Raw genomic sequence first — 21,057 nt, forward strand, 5'->3', positions numbered from 1 at the left:
TCCCCATTCCTTCACTGGGTGGGGAGAAAGGGTAGGGCAGAAGACATTGCTGTCTGGGCGACGTTTTGGGGATGCCATAATGCAGGTGGGGTGTCAACAGCCATCTAGTTAGTAGGCTGAGGTCAATGACAGGACTGCCCTCTCTGGGGCAGGGTTACCCAGTCCCAGTCAGAACGCCAACAGTGCTGAGGCCGAGAGTCCTCAGCCAGTCAGCCTCGCTTGCGCCTGTTGATCGCTGGGCTCCAGTCTCTGGATGCCACCGATTTCAGTCAGGGCCACATGACGGGGAAAGGGAGACAAGGAAACTAAGGCCAGGCTTTGGACCAGGATCACCCAGGTCAATGAAAGGGATGGGGTCTGCACCCAGGAAACCCTCCTGTCTGTCTCAGGGATCTGCAGTCACACAACCTTCCCTCTTGGGGATCCAGAACCATTCCACGCCCACCCTGGCTTCCCCCAAAGCACATGAATTGGGGAAGCATATGAAACTTCTTCCCTTAGGTGAGCAGGAAGCATTAGGGCACCAAGAAAACCCAAGGGACAACATTCAGAAGGGTGAACTGCACTCCCAGAAAACGTCTGATAAAAAAAAAATTAAAAACTGGGCCACGGTGTAAAGGTCACCCACAAGCCCACAAGTACATTGAAACTGTCCTCGATGCCCTGAACTCTGCACAAGAGCAGTTAAGAAAAAAAATTCCTCAAGTCACAAATCCACTCTCTAATCACGTTCTTCTGGGGCTAGAAATCACTCCTGACAAGGGGGCTGGGACCCTCACTCTTTTCATCTGCACCCCAGGAACACAGTGAGGCTGGGGAGTAGGCAGGGATCAGGCCTGGATTGTAACCGCAGGCTTCATTTGGAATGAGATCAGAAGCAGAGCCTACCGCTTTGATCCCGGTCCTCTCGTGATTACAAGTTACCTTAAGGTTTTCCTCCAGATACAGCACGGATGACGCATCCAGCTCCGCGGCTGCCTGCAAGCCACTGTCCCACCCCGGCAGCATCTCAGTGCTCATTACAGGGCGAAGATGCCCTCGTGCCATCTCTAGAGAGGCTCATGTGTGATCCAGATACGCAGTGTGAGCAGAGGAAGGAGGGAGAGGAGACTCTTAACAAGAAAAGTATGTAAATAGGACCAGAACTATTCATTAGCACGGTGTGGCCAATATAAACTGCTTTCCAAAATTAGCTAAAAGAAAACAAATCTGTGTGAAGTCTGACATTCCAGGATTGTCTGTGGGGGCTGGGGCTGGGTGAGAAGGCTTTTGTAATTGTTGCCATGGAGATGGGTCAAGAGCTTGCTCTGGTGGGCAGCATCAGCTGGGGTTGGAAGCCCAACAGAGGAACCATCATACGGCCTAGACATGGAAGGTGAATATCTAAAGAATGGGGCAGGATAAAGGAACAGGTGAAGGCCAGGATGCCTTCCCCAGAATCCCACTGTTTGGAGCCAAATGTGCCGCAGCCTCCACCCTGAGCAGGCCTTTCTCACCGTCTGTCATCACCTCCAACCTGACAGGACAGCTTCCACGGCTGCGTGTGTGTTAGTCTGTCTCCATACTCAGAAGTCCATCCTGTAGACCAGTACTCAAAGAGGCAGAAGCAAGAACATATCTGTCTAGCCTGGTTTATGAAGCAAGTTCCAGGACAGCCTGGGGTATGCAGTGAGAAACAAGTGAAAAAACTCCTATTTCAGTTCTGACTAAGGCCTGCCTGGGTCTCCTGCTAACAAACATGCAAGCCTCAGAGGAAGTACTGCTGTCTGTCTCCTCCGTAGCTTAGACAGTGATCAAATACCATCTGTTGTAGCAATTGCCATGGCAACATCGTTCTCCGAATACCAGCAGAGCTGAGCGCAAAGCGCACGAAAATGCCGAGCGCAAGCAAAGATGTCTGCCTCTTCTGGAGCTTGGCAGAATGGGGCCTTGGCCATACCAAGTCCACACAAGCTTCTCACTGTGCCCCTTGGTGCTCTCCACTTCAGAAGAGGGCAAGGGGCTACTGCATCAGGGTCAAGCCAGGCCACATCATGTTATTATTAAAAAAAAAAAAAAAATCACAAGATACTCAGGCCCTGGGCAAGGCTAGGTTTGAATATGCAAATTCTGTTACTCAGAAAGCAGTGTGACGTCTAAAATTTATGTATCAGCTCAAATGGTTTCTTGTGTGCATGAGAGAGACAGAGACAGAGAGGAAGAAAGACAGAGACAGAGAGGGAGAGAGACAGAGGAGAGAGAGGGCTCTTCATTCCTGATGGTGCTACTTGCCATCAAAATTAGCCATCACTTGACTGCCAAGATGGCTCAGCAGATAAGGGTGCCTCTGCAATACAGTTTGATGACTTGAGTGTCAGCTCTGGATCCCACAGTGGAAGGAGACCAGTTCCTCACAGCTCTGCTCTTCATACATGCATTGTGGCAAATGACACCTGCATTCACACATACACACACGCGCACACACAAACACACACTCACACACACACACACACACACACACACACACACACAAATTTACTGACACAGCCCTGAGAGGGATCACTACACGGTTGGAACGTCACACTCGCTGACTGAAGGATGTTAAGTGTGTTAAGGCCAAGGAAGAGGCAGAGGTGGGGAAGGAAGGAAGGCAGGACTTTTCCATCACCAAGGCAACTGCAGCCACACCTTTCCTAGCAGAGCCTGGGGATGGGCTATTCAGTGTTGAGTATGGCTCCAGCCATAGCCTCCACATGAAGTTCTAGAGATTATAGACTAGAAGGCAGATGCGGAGGCACAGAAGTAGCCTTCAACATCTGATTTCAGGTTAAAGGAATGTTTCCTACCTAAAGGTTACCATGCTCCTCTGATAACCTGTCCTCATTTCTGCAGGGAGCAGAGAAAGCTCCGAGGGAGCCAAATCTTGAGTGAATGTGCATCTGTTGACATGGGAATGGCCATGCTAAGGACTCAGGCTGCAGACTCATGGGATGCTGAGGAAGCCAGTCCTCATATGGATCAGGCTCAGAAAGGCCAAGCCTCCCTGCCCAAGTTCAAGTGCTTACACTTGACTGATCAGTGTGTACGAATAGCAACTGCAGCTTTCTTCTCTGGGATGTTTGCAGCCTGAGACTGCTCACCCCTCCTCCGTGCACTGTACATGATACACAATTCAGTGACACTTTATGAGCAGGCGCACAGCCCTCCAGACTTCTGTCTTCCTCTGTGTGTGTGTGTGCATTTGTATATCTGTCTTCTTATTCTTTCTCAGGGTTCCCAAGGACCCAAGACACACAAGGCAAGGGACATTTCGATGCCTGTTTATAAAGATACCTAGATAAAAGAAGAAGACTACTCAAAAAAAAAAAAAAGACAAACTATATATACTCTGGGACATGTCCTCCTAAACACTGGGCCCCTAGGCGTTGTCTTTCTTGTACACGTAAGGGGATGTGCCAAGCGCCTGCTCTGCCAGCCGTGCTTCATTTCTCCCACGTATGTCAGTGTAACCCCAGAAGGGCTCACACAGAGTCTTTTATTTTAGAAGGAGGCTTCAGAAGTGAGGGCTCACGCCACACCTTGGTTGTCCATCATTTCCTAGTTAGAAAAACACAGGGAGCATCTGGGCCTGACTTGCAGATCAGCCGGCTGCTGCCTGCCTGGAGGGTTTGTCATTCTGCATCTCAGGATGTTAATGTACACAAAGCCATGGACAGATGGGTGGGACAGTTCCGGTCTTCTATCCCAGAGAAGCTGACAAGAACCAACACTAGGCAGAGTAGCCGGACTCGAGGAAACATTCATATCTGAGATGGATAGCTTGTAATCAGGACAATCAATGCACCGTATATGAAAACTGAAAGCCCAGGTTTATCAAAGATGCACAATCATCTGTCACAAACAAGTGACCCCCCCTTTTTTTAATTTACATGCATTGGTGTTTTACCTGCACGAGGGTGTCAGGTGCCCTGGAACCAAAATTATAGACAGTTGTGAGCTATCATGTGGGTGTTGAGAACTGAACCTGGGTCCTCTGAAAGAATAGCCAGTGCTCTTAACTGCTGAGCCATCTCTCCAGTCCCTACTAGTCCCTTTTTTAGTTGTTATTATTGTTTTGTTTTCTTTCTTTTTAGAGTCTCTTTTATTTCTAACTGATTAATAGTGTGTGCATGTTGCATTATAGGCATAAATCACCATGCCCAGCTAATTTATTAACCTAAAAAAAAGTCAACTTAAGCTCTACTCTCAGGCCCCAGCCACTGTCATCAGGTATGGAAGCTGCTTCAGAGCCAGAGAGAACTTATCTATCACAGTGGGCTCGAAACTGGAAAGCCTGAGAAAGTGGGAATGGGCCGGGTGTGGCGCACGGCTCCATGTCCGACTGTTTTCCTTCCTGCTCTGTTGCCTTGCCCAGCTCTTTCTTGCAACTTGGCAACATTATCTACCATACCATTTATAATATTTATAACTTTAACTTTCCAAGATGCTGTCAAAAATTCCTTGGAGGGAAAGAAAAAGAGAGGAAACTTTATAAGAGTCTCTCTGATGTTTTAGCAAATGGGTAAGTCCATATGGATACGAAAATTCTAGACGGGGAGACACTGAAACCAAGCCTCTCAAATTCCTCCGGTGACTATCTTTTTCCATTGTGTCTCCAATTGCTAGACTAGTTCATTTTCCTAGGGTTTTCCAACTTTCCAAATCTCCCCTTGAAACAAATTGAGCCTGACAAAGGTGCTAAAACCAATCTTCACTCTGGAGACTCCCAGAGCGGATCCCCAGAGCTGAGCTCTGCCTGCTTTTACAGACGGTGGCACTGTAAGCAGAGACAAGCCATTAGTAGTGATGGGGACCCTCACACAGCACAACCATGCTCTGAGCTGCATTCAGTCAGAGCACAGTTCTTCCTTCCCTTGCTCCCGTTCCGTCCCCGTTCTTGTTGGCTTTCTGTTGCTGTGACTGAACACTGACCAACAGCAACTCGGGGAGGAAAGGATTTATTTGGTTACAGTCCATCATGAAGGGAGGCAAGGCAGGACTTGAAGTAGACTGCCTGCTTCATTTAGACTGCATCCCAGGTCCACCTGCCAGGAGATAGCACCACCCACAGTGGGCGGGGCCCTCCTGCCATCAATTAGGGGTCAAAATGCCTCACAGACAGGGCACAGGGCCATAGGCCAGCAAGGTCTGTTCAGTCTTTTAGTTGAGATTCCAAGTGATTTTAGGTTTGTGTCAAATTGACAGCTGAAGCTAACTATAATACTGCTGGCACTCTGAAAAGTCAAGAACTCCAAGTGAGGAGCAAAATACAAACAGAAAACGGAGGAAGGCTAAGGGGCCATCCTGGCGAATCTCACACAGGCTGTGGGTTACCAGGGGCTGGAGGATGCAGGAACAGGGAGTTGTCTGTCAAAGGCACAAACTTTCAGCTGTTAAGACAAGCAAATCCCTGAGAATCAAAGACACAGCAGGAGCAGTGATCGACAGATGGGCCAATTAAGTCAAAGATGGGAATCGTATACAATGTGAATGACTGTTAGAGTTTGGATCTGAAATGTCATTGAAATGAGCTGAAGGCTTCACACCCCAGCCAGAGCTATTGGTATGTGGCGCCATTCAATATAGGGCCTCGTGGGTGGTCTAGAAACTGGGGAGGGGGCTATGCTAAAGGGGCCAGGTGGATGCTGCCTTTCCAAGTCTTTTTTACTTTATGGTAACCTTGAAGGGAGGAGGGCTTAGCTCTGTTGCACACTTCCCCACCATGATACCCTGCTGCTTTGCTGGAGACCCAGAAGCAACAGGGTAAATCAGGTGCGGAGTAAAAGCTCCAAACCAGCGCGCCCAAGTGAAACTTTTCTCTTTGGAAGCTGATCATCTCAGGAATTTGTTACGGCAATGGAAAAGCTAATTCAGTAGAGCAAATTGACATTTAAAAATTAGTATTTTGCAGAGACGTTTGGCTTTACTCAGAGAGAAGGAACAAACCCAGACAGTAATTTTAACCGAAAAATCATGACTTCCAGTTCTTCAAACATGAGGAAGCAAAGGACAGCGGACACTAGCAGAAGAATCTTGTCGGTGAAGTAACTAGAACCCAGAGGTCTCACGGGGTCCTTAAGAAGCAGCAGCTAACCATCTGCTCTCTTCTAGGCCCTAACCTAGATGCAGACGGCACAGTGACAAGCAACAATGCTGTCTTTCCTCAGGGAACAGCCAACCTACTGGGCATGCACCAAGCATCCAAGTAAACAGACACTCCGTAAACTCGGTCACAACAATGTATGAGTCAACTTACACACTTAGAGCTAGTCACAAGCTCACCAGTCCCTGAGTCTTCTTGTAGTTTTGCACGCTTGTGATCCTGTACCACAGGCTACAACAAGCCAGAATAACAGAGCAATGAGAGGGCACACCTACATTTTATACCAAAAGCTGTTTGCAGGTATAGCTGAGGGGTTGGATTTGATTTTTATACCACTGCTAATCACTAGCTTAGAGTTGGGAATTTTGCAAGTCACAGGCAAGATGCCCCATACCAAGAAATTAGGTCTGGCCAGCACTTCCAAACTCTACCGTATGATTAAGGACACATGCCACCCAGTCAGAAACTATGAGAACAAAAATAATTTAAATAGTGTTAATAATTGAAACAGTTCTTAACCCTGCTTACTGGAAGACCCAGCATGTCAGAGACATGTTGCGGTCACTGAATAAGGAAAATACACTGGACATGGAAGGTCTCCACTGCAGGACAGCCTTGAGTTTCCCAAGGCTACATGATCCCTGGTGCACCTGTGCGGAAACAGTGACAGTGTTTGGCTTGTCATAGAATGCTAATCTCTGTTACTATTTATAGCTTTGTGCAAGCATCCAGTTGAACCAAATAAAACTTCCACTTGCTGTTAAAAATTCATGCTTATTACGAAAACAAAACATTAACCATTTCATGTGTTGTCCCCTCTTTTTCAAAGTACCAAGAAGACAGCATCCTGTCTACTCCCCATGTCCACTCCAAAGACAAGATAAACTGCTGGGTGATGGTGAAACAGTCTATTCTACACCAACTAATAAACAGAGCAATTAGTAGAATCTGAAAATGAGAACCAAATCCCCCAAAGTCCTTGTCTTCTCCTAAGAAGAGTTACACGCAATACATAAAGACAGATCAAAGGATAAAGGAGATAGATGGCTCAGTTGGTAAAAGGTCTGATTTGTAAACATGAAGACTTGAGTTCAATTCCAGAAACCAGAAGAAGCTAGACACTGTGCCAGGCCCTTGAAATCTCAGCATTAAAGAGGCAGAGGAAAGTAGACCCCTGGGCTGTAAGGTCCAAAGGAAACTCAAATTCCCCAAGCCCAAAAGGCAGTCCAAATATACCAGAAATGAGCTCAACCTGGACAATTTCTGGTGGTTAGATAAAAGCCATCATTCCTCAGGAACTTGTGAAATGGGTTCCCTTCTACCAAAAGGAATCATTCCCCTTACTTCTGACAGAAGGGACAATGCCTATTCGTGGTGCCTATTAGAATATCAAAGCTCACGCTGGCCTCCAGAACAGTATTGCAAGTACCCCTTCTTACCTCCTCCCCATCTTCTGCTCTTCAGAAGGCGTCTCCCTCTCCGCAGCTATTCACTCTCCTTAGAACCCCGTTCTTCTTGCTATGCCTCCCTCTGCTTCTGTGTCTCTCACTGTGTGTTCTCTAGTCTCTATTCCCTGCTCTTCTCCTTTCTCACAGATAGACCATGTCCAGTCCTACTTCTTTCTCTCTTTGCTCTGGACTTTTCCATATGCCTCTGGCTCTTCTCACATATCAACAATAAAAACTTTCCGGTTAACCATGCAGTGGTCATGTCACGAGTTTATCTACCAGTCCAGACTCTACTTGGTACGTTCTAGACATTTAAGAGAGACAACACTGTCTAAGAAAACAAGGCGGACTGAGCACTTCTTTGGCTCAATTTCCCACTCTATGTCTTCAGCAATGTGTCAAGGCAACTTGGGAAAGCTCCATCCATCCAGGCCAAACCCATCCTGTTCCCTAAAAGGACACCTCCTGGAGAAAGGTAGCTTCCTTCTAAGAGGTTCTTAAGTTCATTGCCAGAATTTTAACCCCTCAGAAGCAGAGGCAATTTAAATCCCTGAAAAAAAAATGTATAAGTGCTTGTGGTGGCTTGGATGAGAAATGTCTCCCATAGGCTCACACATTTGAATACTTGGTCCCCAGTTGGCGACCAGTTAGTTGGTGGTGCAGTTGGCGACGTTATGGAGCCTTTAGGAGATGGAACCTTACTGTAACTCTCTCTCTCTCTCTCTCCCTCCCTCCCTCCCTCCCTCCCTCTCTCTCTCTCTCCTTCCTGTGTGGGATGAAATGTGATCTCTCTGCTTTCTGGCTGCCAGGTGATCCTCCTGCCCCTGCCACTATGGCTTCCCCATCGCTCTGGAACTACCAGGCACCAACAAACCCCTCCTTCTCTAAGCTGCTCTTGGTCAGTGTATCTTATTACAGCAATAGAAAATAAACTCACAGTATCCTTCCCAAATCAAAATGCTTCTGGAACAAGGATCTTTCAGACTACAAGGGGACCAGGAGCAGGATTCCTTAAGTTCATTACACTTGCAAGGATGTAATAGTTGAGGGGAGTCGAAACGTATAGAAGAGGCTGGTACCGGAGGATGAGGAGCAAGGAGTGTAGCTCAGTAGTAGAACACTGGCCTGACATGTATAAGACCCTGGGTTTGATCCTTAACAGTGCAGGGGGAATATAAGTAGAGATGGTGATAGTCACAAATCCAGTCACACCTGCCCAGAGGGAGTAGCTGCCGCCCAGTTATAGCCAATTTTTCCCATAAAGAGCTAACTCACTGTTGCCTGATGGATCATCTTCCCACCAAAGCAGTAAATCAATTTTTATCACTCTCATTTAACTGAAAACATCAGTTAGGCTTCTTTTCTTCTTTTTTAAGTCTTGCTGACCCTGCACTTGAGACTTGCAGGCCACCATCCTGCACCTCTGCTCCAGTGAGAGCAAGCAGGCATTCCACGCTAAGCTCTGCTACATGGAGATATAAAAAGAAAATTAAAAAAAATTTAAAAACCACACATACAAAAACCAGTCCTTTGATGCTAGGCGGAACATAAGAACCCCATGAGGGCATGTGCAGGGAGGTGGGTCCAAGCACGGGGCCCAGATGGCTTTTATACAAACCATGATCCAAATGCTTATAAATCATCATTGGGTTTCTTATTCTGCTCAGAAAGGCCTGAGGCACGCTGCACAGCCCACCCCACCCCTGCGCCAGTGTCCTGGCATACGCCAAGTGCCTCCCTAAGCACCAGGTTAGCAGCTACCCTTCTCAACACCCCAGGACTGGCAGAGAGATGCGGGAGGAATATCCCCCTCAGATTTCCCTTGAACATTGACCAGGTTTGGCCTGCAAAACCGCTTATGTCTAGTAGGGAACACAGTGAGCTAAAGAGCTGAAAACATCCTGTTTATATTACAAAGCTTTGTTATTGTCATACAACCCGGGGGCCAGTGAGATGGCTAGGCAGGTATATTGACTACTGCAAAGCCTGAAAACCCTGACCTGAGTTTGATCTCTAGAATCTATGCAGTGGAAGGAGAGAACTATACTCTGCAAGTTTGTCCTCTGACTCCATATATGCATCATGGTACAAGTGCATGCGAGCTTGTGCATGCACACCCTGCACACATGCACGTGCATTCACACACACACACGCACACACACAAAAACAATCTTGGGGGATTGTTTGCATGTAAAATGTGATAAGTCTCTTGCAAAATTTGCTTAAATGTCACGGGAATTACAAGACAGACAGACATACATTAGGACCCTGAAATATATCTAGGATATAACTGAAGGGTCCTAGAGACCAAGCAACTACGGCTGTAGACAAGTCACACTAGGGCTGTAGGGAAGCCACAGATAGGTCCGAGGCAGACCCCATCAGCTTAGAATGTGCCATGTTCTTAAAGACTGTCTCCCAGAAGAGCACTCGATTAGACCTCAGCAGACGTTTGGAAATACTGTCAACTTAGATCATTTGGAACACCATGATGGCTAGATACTATGCTCAAGAGTATATTTGAACAGGTACATCCCCGGAGGGGCTTTCTTTTTTCTTTTCTTTCTTTTTCTGAAAAAAAAAAATCTCTTTTTTTTCACACAGTCTTGCTACATAGCTCAATCTGTCCTTGAACTCAAGGCAATCCTCCTGCCTCAACTTCCTGAGGTACTGGAATTACATGTGTGTGCCCAGCTGAGGCTTTTCTCTTGACTCTAAGACAATGTGGGGCAAGGGGGTTGCCAGCTTGGTGGCCTGGGCATCTTCTGGGAACTTGTAAAGGTGGTCATCTTTTCCACTCTTCCCAGACCCCTGAGGTAAAAAAGCTGCAGGTTTGGGTCCAGAACCTTCCACTTGCCATGTTCCTCATACTCACTGAAGTTTGAGAAGCCTTGCTTAAGAGGCTTAGCCAAGCCAAAACAACTTGTTACTTTGGTGTCTTTTCAAACACCTTTTTAACTGTGATGTGAGCCATGATGCCAGAGTGGCTTGTGGGTTCCAGACCAGTTGGTTTCATGGTGAAAACCTGTCTCAAAAAATTAAAAAAACAAAAAAACAAAAAACAACCTGGAGCTAAGTGAAACTGTAAGAGAACATATGGATGGGAGGATTTCTTGACCTATAACAACGTGGAAAAAAACTTCAAGCATTTTAAAGTATTACAGTCCGTAAAAATCTGTGTCTGCCTCTGAGAAGTCCCCAAGTGGTCAGATCATTCACAGTTTAGCTCTTCCATCTGAGAAATACGAGCTGAACACGTGTAACCTGGACAGCCCAATGCCAGGAGCAAGGCAAAGAGATGGAAAACAGGCTACTTGAGAGACAGAGCCTTGGAGTTATTTAATAACACATAAAATATGATCGGTCTCTCATAAAAATGGCTTAAACATCATGTCAATTACAAGACAAACATACATGAGTTGCGGAGCGTGACCCACCCGAGTTTACATTTGCAGAAGAACTGTATCCATCAGCAACAGCTCTGGGAGCTCAGATGAAATGGCGCAGCCTTCCATGGCTGCTCAGAGACTGAGGTACCTGTGATGCAGGGGCAAGAGGGGGGGAGAGAATGTGCCAGAAATGGACTATGACTGTTCTACAGGCCTCCTGCCTGCAGCTCCTTCCTCTCCTTCCTCATGTATGCAAACAGGGGAGGCACCTCCCAGAAAAGTCAGCCTTGGCTAGCGGTGGCCAAGAACCCCCAGAACTTCCCTTCTGATCTGGTAAGTCACTGTGTTAGCTTTCTGATGCTCCTAATGTTAGGAATATTTTTTAATATCAGCTCCCTGACGACGCAAAAATTCCCAATCAAGCCAAATCAAAACAAGCCAAAATTAAGAAATATCCAGGTTTAATGGGAGATCTGCGTTCTCGGGTGGCCCCAGGGGAAAACAGGGAAGCTGCAGGAACGCCACCCCAGGGAGGAAGAAAGGGACACCACATGTTCTTCTTTTGGGGGATCACTTAAGTACCTTGGGGAGTGGTCCTGACCCACCCCCAGGGAGGGGTCAGGACCTGGCCTGCTGGGATTTGAAGTCCAGACCAGGCCTGGGGGCTGGGATAGATGCCAGGGACTGGGACCTACGTTCCCAACCTAACACCTATCACAAGCTTAACAGCTTTCGACCACACATTACTTTATGTGGGTCAGACGTCCCAAACTGGCCTCGGAGAGCTAAGTTCACAAGCTCTGGTCACTTGTGCTCTAGGGCTGTGTCCATTTGAGCAGCCTCCACAGTAGGATGTTTTCCTAGTGCCCCCAAATTCCATGGCTCATGGCCCCTTCCTCTGTCTCCAAAGCCTATTACTTCCTGCCTCGTAGAGGATCCTGGTGCCCACCCCAGGGTCTGCCCAGATAACTATCTCACGTTACAGTCCTTAGCCTGCATAACAGCATGTGCTCAGGTCATAGGGATCAGGATGCCACGTCAATGCGGGGTCCTTGCTCAGCCTTACTTCACTGGGTACCTATTTTTTGAGCATGGAGAAACGCCTCGTTGCACAGATCAATAGGGAGTGGGGAGGTGGCATGTCATGGGGACACCCATCTGATACACACTTGATATGCACCCCTTACACCAGCCCCTTCTCCTCCGGTAGCCTGCCTAGGGCTTCCGTTCTCTCTCTTTTATAAGAGTGAAGCCCAGCTCACACACCAAGCAGTCCTGCCCATTACAGTCCATGCTCGTCTTTCTTTGCCCTGACTTTCCTTCCCACTGAATAATTCCCCATCCTGAGCCTCTGCTTCTGCCTCCGTGAAGCCTGTGTTTCCATCACTGTGTTGCAGTCAGTTCCCCTCCTTCTTTGATCACGGTCCACATACAAGGACATGCGATAATGAAGGGATGTGCTAGAGTCAGGCTTCCGGCATGTGAGCCTCAGAGTGCCGGTCATTAGAGCTAGGTGACCTCAGACAAGTCATTCAACTGCTGTCTGCCTCAGTTTCCTTCATTATAAAGTGGAAGTGCCATGCCTGGCTCCATAGGCTATACAAAAACAGACAACCCAAGGTGTCTACAGCACACTGTTCAGCACACAGTGTGTACAGCGTGTGTTTCCTGTTCAATACTATACGAAAACAGTAGAATACTAGGAACAATGGCTCTGCAGTGGGAGAGAAGGGAGGGGATGGATGCTCTTTATTGTGACACTCGGTCAGCCCTGCAGAGCCCAGCATCCGAATTCCTCATTAAACTTAATAGAATGAACAAAATACACTCCTCATCCCGCAAGCTGTCAGGAGACTATAATGAACCGCAGCGTCCGGACAGGGCTCATCTTAGAATGCTGGCTTGTTGTCATCCTTGCCATCTCGGTGTTAGTCTCTGGCAGCATCCCACAGGGATGCTTCAGCATGCTATGAGTTACCTGTCCTGACTAGCGGCATTTCCTAGCCAAGTCTTCTAGATCAATCCAGGAAGAATTAAGAGAAGGAAAAGAAGTTTCTAGGACACTGCTAAATTTTCCTAAACTCCTACAAAGAGCTTCCACCCTGATACCCAGCATGCCCATTGCTGCCTAGTTGAAGGTGATGAAACAGGAATAATACATGCAGACCTCCTATCACAAACACACCTGTGCCAACTCCTTCCTTTGTCTGTCTGTCTGTCTGTCTGTCTGTCTTCCAGACATGTACTGAACGTCCGCTGTGTGTCAATCATCTCACCTACAGAGGCTTGGGTAGCTCAGGTGAGATACAAATCTCCTAGAAGGATGGCTCTGGGAAATGCACACACACAAATATCAGGCACCTAGTTACATCAACTCTTCTGGAAACAGTTGACCTGAGAATTAAAGCCCTCGCTGCCCCAGAGGGGACACACAGTAGGTCATCCTAGGAGACCAGACAATGCATATCAAGGTACAAAACCTGACCACTCCCAGCCTTCCTCATACACCTTGAGGTGTCCATCAGTGGAACTAAAGGGGACAGTAACTGGATCCTGGGGGCTTTCTAGCTACTCTCACGTGTGCAGAAGAAGAATGGAGAGCTAATAGTCTTTTTCAGGAAGCCTGAGCTCAGTTCCCAGTACCAAAGTCAGGAGGCTCACACCCTCCTGTAACTCCAGTTCTAGGAAATTTGACACTTCTGGGCTCCTTGGGCACCTTTGCTCACTCATCCACAAATCTACACACAGACACATACACACACAAATAAAAACAAACCTTAGTGGAAAAAAAAAGACAAACAGAGGTCTAAGGCAAAGAGACAGACATAGAGACTGCTACCACCTTTAAAATGTCATAGCACAATCCGACCACCAGCACGGAGGAATGGCCACTGGGTGGGAAACCATGGATGCTGCCTGCCGCTGTTGGTCCTGGCTTCTTCCTATTTTGCTATAAACTCTGAGTGGCCTCTGAGCTTTCCCTTGGACCTTCACGGTTCTGTAACATGTGTGTGCCCTTAAGGCCACGTAAAAATAGACCCAGGAGCCTGGTGCAGAAGCAACTCAGCTGCCCAAGGATCTCAGACACTCCCAAGACAGGCTGCTGGCTTGCTGGCAGCTGCCTGGAGGCCTCCTGGTCACTGTGCCTAGAAATCTGATCTGGTGGCAGATGTCCTTCTCCTGGCCCAGGAGGCCCTGTAGAGAATGAGGTTGAGAGACCTGGCGCCCAGAGGCATCTCAACTAGGGGCCACCTGCCCCTGGCAGCATATGAGTTCTCAGTGACAGGTCACCTCAGGCCTTTCCCAGAAACACCCAGAACCCTCCCTCCCTTCCTGGTAACTCCTAGCTAAGCCTGCGGGCCTGTCTCCAAGGTCCGTACACATGAAGAACAAGGACTGGTGTAGGACAGCACCATTTTTTATTATGCCCCTTCTCCACATCAGTGAAGATCACAACTCTTCAACAAATATTCCCCAAATATTTGGTCTCCATGTGCAAATAAAGATTAAAAATCATCCCTCCACCTTAAAGTCATGCTGATCGCCAATGTTACCAGACTGATGGAATTTAGAATCACCGGAGAAACAAGGGCATCTCTGTGTCGGGGGGTGGGGGCTTCTATACTGGTTTAGGTGAGGTTATGCACCATTGCATCAGCTGGGGTCCCAGACTAAAGAAAAAGGAGACAGTGAGTTGAGTACCAACATTCATCTTTCCCTGCGTCCTGAATTCAGGAACAGTGTGACCCAGATGTCCTAAGCTCCCACCTCTATGCCTTCCCCAAAATGATGAACTGTGTCCTCAAACTTCGAGCCAGGTAAGGTCCCCTGCCTAGCTGCCACTGTCAGGCATTTGTGATAGCAATGAGAAAAGCCACAACAGTGTTGAGATCGGTACACAACTAGATGGGCTCCTAGCATGTGGTACCAGAGGCGTAAATCGATGCTTGCTTACTGAGGTTTTCTTTTTGGGGGGGGGAGGGTTGTTTTTTTCTTTCTCACATGGTCCAGAGAAGAAAGTGAGAAGCTAAAACTAAGTGGATTAACAGGGCCACACTGTTAAGAAGGCTGGACACTATGCTGAATGTGTGTTTCTGTAAGAACTTGCCTACCTTGACTCATCATCCAAAGAACTAACAGGATGAGTGATACCCCATGCTCAGCACATGATCATCTTGTGGAAACTGTAAAGCAATGCTACCAAGCAGGTACTGTCCTGGTCCAGGTGATCAACAGAAACCAGTCCTCAGAGCTTAAATGACATACTTGGGACAGTGAGTGACCTCAAGATGTATATGTGCATTGCAACTTTAGGGGTCAGAAGAAACAAGAAGCCCTAATCCAATCACAGAGGAAAGAGATGGGGGAGGATCAGAACTGGCACCTGTTACCTTGGCCCCGAGGCCTGGTACCACCTTCCTCCTTCCTTGGCTCCATCACTGTGTATCTCCAGGTACTGGCCTTGGAAAAGGTTGGTCAGGGTAGGCCTACCCTAAGCTGTCCACCCCTCTTGTAGCATCAATTCTGCTTTTATCACTTGTGAATGGGGGTTCTACACAGAACACTGGGCAGGAGTTCTTCCCATGGAGCTTGGAGAAGCTTGCAAAGTCCTGCCATCTCCTCGTCTGTACCTAAGTGCAGACTCTGTCTTTGCACCCTGGGTATTAGCATTTTCCAGAGGGCAGAGTCAGGAGCAGTGTCTAAGAAGGGGGAAGAATTTGGGTTAGCCTAAGGTCTCTAGAGCCACAAGAGGACAATGGTCCAACCTCTGGGAATCTATGTTCTACTAAGCTATATGCAAAATTCTGGGTCTCTACCACTTGAGAATGTCTCAAGAGTTCTACATCCTTAAAGACATGAACCACTAAAATGATGGCATCAGCATCATCACCATGGAAACTGCCAAGGAGACAGGGAGATCACCTGCCAGCTGCAAGGAAGTGAACTGAGGAAGGATGTTTACCCAGTACTCTAACAGCCCATGGAGCAAACACTGTCTGCTTTAGTGTATTTCACCATTTTAATTATTATCAACTATCAGGATATTCATGGCCCCGTTAGTTCACACACAAAAAACCTTTATGAGCTGTGTGCTATTATCATTCCCACTTCAGAGGACAGGAAACTGGAATCTTCAAAGATTAAACGATTAGTTCTAGGGCACAGAACAGCAGGAAGGAGCTGAATCTGCCCTGGCTCGTACCCCAGGCAGTCCTTGGTCTAAGTATTCCAGGAGAAAGCCAGAGAGCCACAGAGGCACCAGTGGGCAGTTGGAAAAGTGGCCTGACTGGAGGGAAAAGCAAGCCTGAGTCCCCTTTCTAAAAGGTCCTTCTCCATGCCTCCCCCAAAGGAGAACAGAAAGCCACATTGCTTAAAATAATGATTAAAAGAGAAAACCACAGCCTACCACTGACTAGTCTAAGGCTCCACAGGGAACAGAGCCCGGAGGTCTCATGGGGACCGAGTTACAGGCGAGAAGGAGAACCCAGTGGCTGCTCAGCACCCCCTGGCTGAGCTCCAAGCAATGTTTTTCCTTCCAAACTAACACTTAATTCTGCTGAACAAATCATCTGAAAACCAAAGAGATGCCCCCTTTGTCGCCATGGCAACATCATACAGCCAAAACATTTCGGCCAGCTTTGACGCACACACAGCTTACTTAAGGGTCAATGGGATATGTTTGGTGGGGGGAAGGGGATGGGGGTTGGGGCAGGGAATGCTGTTTCTGGAGATCTATGTCCTAGGATTTGGCCCCAAAAGCTTCAAAGCCAGACTGAAGCAAGCTAACAGACTCCATAAAAACAAGATGAGGTCAGGTTTGCTTTGGAAAAGTGAAGCCCTCGCTTTATCAATAATGTCAAGAGCTGGGCACTGAGGGTCATGAATGCTGAAGGGTGAGCATCAGGCTGCGTCCTGGGGACAGTACTGACTGATCTGGTGCCTATGCTTCTGCCTGCCAAGGCAGCGCCATGGAAGCCACAGCCAACCAGGAATGGAAGGGCTTATAACCAAACACCACCCAGACACATGCTGATGCTGACGGGAGAAGTCAATGACTCCTTCCTGCTGGGCTGAACTGCCATTCAGCTGAAGGTCTTGGATCTTTTCCTTCAGAAAGCTTTACTGTGGGGCTGCCCCAGATGCAGCAATCTGGAGGTGGAAACAGAAGCAGGCTTCTCCCAGGTCTAAGCAGTCCTCCATGTCTGTGAGATCTGCCATACCTTAGTCTTTTCCAGGCCCCGCCTGTCACCATGGGCACAACAGGGCAAGGGTAGATGTTGCAGAGCAGCCAGAAGGGCTGGCAACTACTGCAGCCTTCCCAGGTACCTGCCTTAGAAACGAGTGCCCTGGGGTGGGATGGGCTAGAGTCCTGGTGTTCTAACTGTTCCCTTGCCCATTCATCTGACTGTCCTGTGGGTTAAGACCACATCTGGCTGCTTGCTACTCTCCTGGCTTAGTTCAGGGCTTGGCACCAAGAGACATACTGTGACTGTTGGCTGACAGACAGGCCAATAGGAGGCAATGCTATGTCCCTTTTGTCTACATGCTTCTACCCCTGGAATTCCAGCCCATTTTCTAGTGTTCTCACTTCTCTGTGCTTTAAAAAGAGAGTGGGTCTCAAAGCAGGCTCCGAGTGTGGTTAGAGAGGAAACTAGAGCTCCTGGCCAGCCTGTGGGAGAGCATTGGAAGGGAGGGAAAGGGGCCTCTCTTCCAGGTTTGTTCTTCCTAAAGCTCACTGACCAGCTGACGTGTTAGCCCCCTCTTGGAACAGTTGCTTTTCTTTAGTTGCTTTGCTAAAGACTCCTGGTGGATATTCCTTTTCTATATTTTGGAGAAAGTCACTCACCCTCCCTGTAGAATAGCCTTATAAGGTCTCATCTCACTGTCTGTAATTTTCCCTCTACCAAAACAACAGCAAAAGGTCATCACTGATCACCCTAAATAATGTGTGCCAGGCAGTGGTGGTATCCACCTTTAATCCCAGCACTTGGGAGGCAGAGGCAAGCAGATCTCTGTGAGTTCAAAGCCAGCTTTGTCTACAGGGCAAGTTCCAGGACAGCCAGGGCAACACAGAGAAATCCTATCTCCAAAAACCAAAACCAAACCAAAAAAACATACCCACAAAATGATAATAATGATGATGACAATGATGATGATGCCTGACAGGGAGATTAGCTTTTTAGGAACCTAGAGATCGTAGCTGGCATACTCTCAAATTATATTTGACAGGAGTACAAATATTTCAACTGTCTGAACATTTACACAGATGTCACGCACCCACTCATGCATGCATGCACACACACATACACAGTCAGTCAAGGCAACACCTCTCTTCCTAAGTGACCCGGTAGCCCTGTCTCATGCATTTGTCACTGTTTTATGTCACTGTAAAGGACAACATCCTTGTTGTACACATCAGCATCCTCCTCATCTTCAACAGAGCAGAATGGCTACCACATCCATGCTTCATTTTCCGAGACTCACATCATCTTTGCTAGACCCTTCTCTGCTACGTTTGCTGTCAGACTTTGTCTGCGTCCCCACTCCAGACTGTAACCAATTATCACAGGCAATTATAGAATTTTATATTGCTGTTCTAAAAAAGAAAAAAAGGCCACACTGCCCCCCTCCAAGTACGAACATAGCCGAGGGGAAGCCACAGGATTGCCTTGCTGCTGTGATAGTGTTTATAACAAACACATTTGCAGATAAAAATAAATTTTCACAGAAGAGTCTGAGATGGTGATATTTTCGAAGCTTGAAAGTAGACTTTAATGACAAGCAGCATCTCCAATAAACAGTGCAGAAAATACATTTGTGCCAAATAAAATAAAAGGCTGCCTACCTTCGAATGTCAGCTCTACACACATGACAACGAGCTAGGACCAATGTGCTGACATCTGTCATAGAAAGAAGGAATGCCTCTCTTTCATGAAGATAGCCCTGTGTATGGAAAATGCTTGCACTGAAATGAAGTCTTCTAGGGTCCAAAAATTTTCAATTATTAATATACTAGACAGCTGCAGGAGCACTAGTAAAAATAGCAGCCAAGGCTTCCCAAGAGTCAGAACAGTTCTCAGAGTTCTGTCTGGGGATTTTCCTACATAAGGAATGGCTGGTCTGTGGATCAAACAAAAAGAGACAAGGCCTCCTGGGGCTCGCCCAAGAGAAACTTGCTTCAGAATGTAAACTGGGAAATCACACTCCAAGACACACACAGACACACACACACACACACCTTTATAATAAAAAGAGGCTTGGTGCATTATAAAAAGTTGTCTAGAAAGGCTACCTTCTGTCGAACTCTTCAGAACACAAACATGTCAGAAAAGTAAAGAGAGCTCGAGAAATGCCAGGCTCTCCGGAATCTCTGTGACACCTGTCAAGCAGTGAGGAGTCGGGTGGGGATGGAAACTGATTTTACGCCCTTCTTTACATTTCTGGAAGCGAATCCGTGCCCAGGTTTTCAGACATTCTACCAGGCTCTGGCAAGATGCATTCTCTGAGTGTAGCAATCCGTGTTCCCACATCACAGGACCCCATTCTCCCAACAAGTGACAGAGAGGAATTCAAAGACTTGGCAACAGGAGGAAAGAACACACCAGACTAACTAGTTTTTACATTGTTAAAGCTTAAATGCATCTCACTAGCGAGGATGTCGCTAGTCAAGGTTGCTGAGCCACCGTTCAGTTATCGCTGACCACCACAGTGCAGACTTTGGTCCTTCTCACTTACAGGCAACCAAACCATATGTCCCACACTGATCCGTAAGATCCCACCACCCCATCTGAATCTCTGCACCCCACCGAGGCAGAAATGGCCACAGATCTTTGAGCCATAGAGTGTCCATCGTCTGAGCATGCATTGTATGATTTCCAATATAAAAGATGTTTCATTTTTGTAGCCTGACAATCTCTATACAGGTGTCACGGCCATTTTTTATAAATGCTAACAACGAATGTGTCAGAAGCAGAAAGCGCAGCTACTTGGGGGTGGCTGATGGTGAATTAGCACAACCCCATGGAGCGGAGCTTCTGGTGTGAACGTTTTTCAAGCTGGTAGGGTCTCTCAGAGTCACAGCTTGCTAGCCTTACACAAACACTACCGATGGACCCACTCCACTTACCATTTGCGATCTGTTCTTTGGACAGCCATTGATGTCTTCAATCTTGTCGTTCGCTGTAAAGGGAAACACAAGTTAGCAAAACAAACAGCAGAGACACATTCGGGAATGACTGTCAGAACGCCTGAGTCTAAGCAAGTCCTAAGGCCCACACTAGGGTCTGCCTGATCAAGGCTGTGTGTAAAATGCGGAGCCGCATCGAGCAAGCCTGGAGACTTACTCATCAAGCTGCCATCCTCCGGGGACAGCTGGGGCAAGGTCATCACCGCTTCAAGTAGAGACAACTGCGCTGACATGAGGGGACACTGTGGCAAGGCCTGACCTGGGAAACAGTTAGCTGCGATTGCTTAGCAGGCTACAAAGACACCAATTTAACTGGAGCCTCTCCACAAGGACAGCATGGTTCTGTGAGGACTGGACCACTTCTGATTCAGCAGGTGGGGGACAGAAGCCAAATGAAAGCTGCTCAGAGCAGCTGTAACCAGAAGTACCAGTGTTGCCTTGGCTGTCCTGACATCATGCGGAGGATACGAATGAGGAAATGGAGTGAGACCCCAGAGCACCTTGACCAAGACCACACAGCAAATCAGGGCTGAAGGGAAAAAAGAAACGGGGTGCATGGAGTAAATAGAGACAAAGTACTAATGAGGAAGGAAGGGCCAACTTTCTGCAGTGAATACAATTTACCACACAGCAGTAGGAATTCCCAGGAAATACAACCAGGGTATCTGCAGACAGAGGTCAGTGGGAGCAGCAGGAGAAAGCTACTGATGCTGCTTGTTTGCATCAACTCGAGTTCCTCAGCCATGCTGCTCAACCTCTCGAGGCCATATATTCCTTCTCTAGTATAGAAGATAATATCACCTACTTCAAGAGGAGCAATGAAAAATGTGATGGCAGGGCACTGGAAACAGCAAAGTGCTTGGCACATAGTAGGTGCTTTGTATATGATAGCGGGGCACTGGTGATACAGCA

At 47.5% G+C, this 21,057-nt stretch overlaps 1 protein-coding gene across 11 annotated transcripts in view; it reads right to left on the bottom strand.

The window, feature by feature from the left end:
* The window catches only part of Nav2 (neuron navigator 2), a 625,974-nt gene that overhangs the window by 203,312 nt on the left and 401,605 nt on the right, over nucleotides 1-21,057 (bottom strand). For all 11 annotated transcript variants that reach the window (XM_026777610.1, XM_005370351.3, XM_005370352.2 and 8 more), the window contains exon 3: nucleotides 20,086-20,138. In XM_026777610.1, the coding sequence (XP_026633411.1) occupies nucleotides 20,086-20,138 (53 nt within the window). The remainder of the gene's footprint in view (nucleotides 1-20,085; nucleotides 20,139-21,057) is intronic.

Source organism: Microtus ochrogaster, unplaced genomic scaffold (genome assembly GCF_000317375.1).
Source record: "Microtus ochrogaster isolate Prairie Vole_2 unplaced genomic scaffold, MicOch1.0 UNK76, whole genome shotgun sequence".
Classification (NCBI taxonomy): Eukaryota; Metazoa; Chordata; class Mammalia; order Rodentia; family Cricetidae; genus Microtus; species Microtus ochrogaster.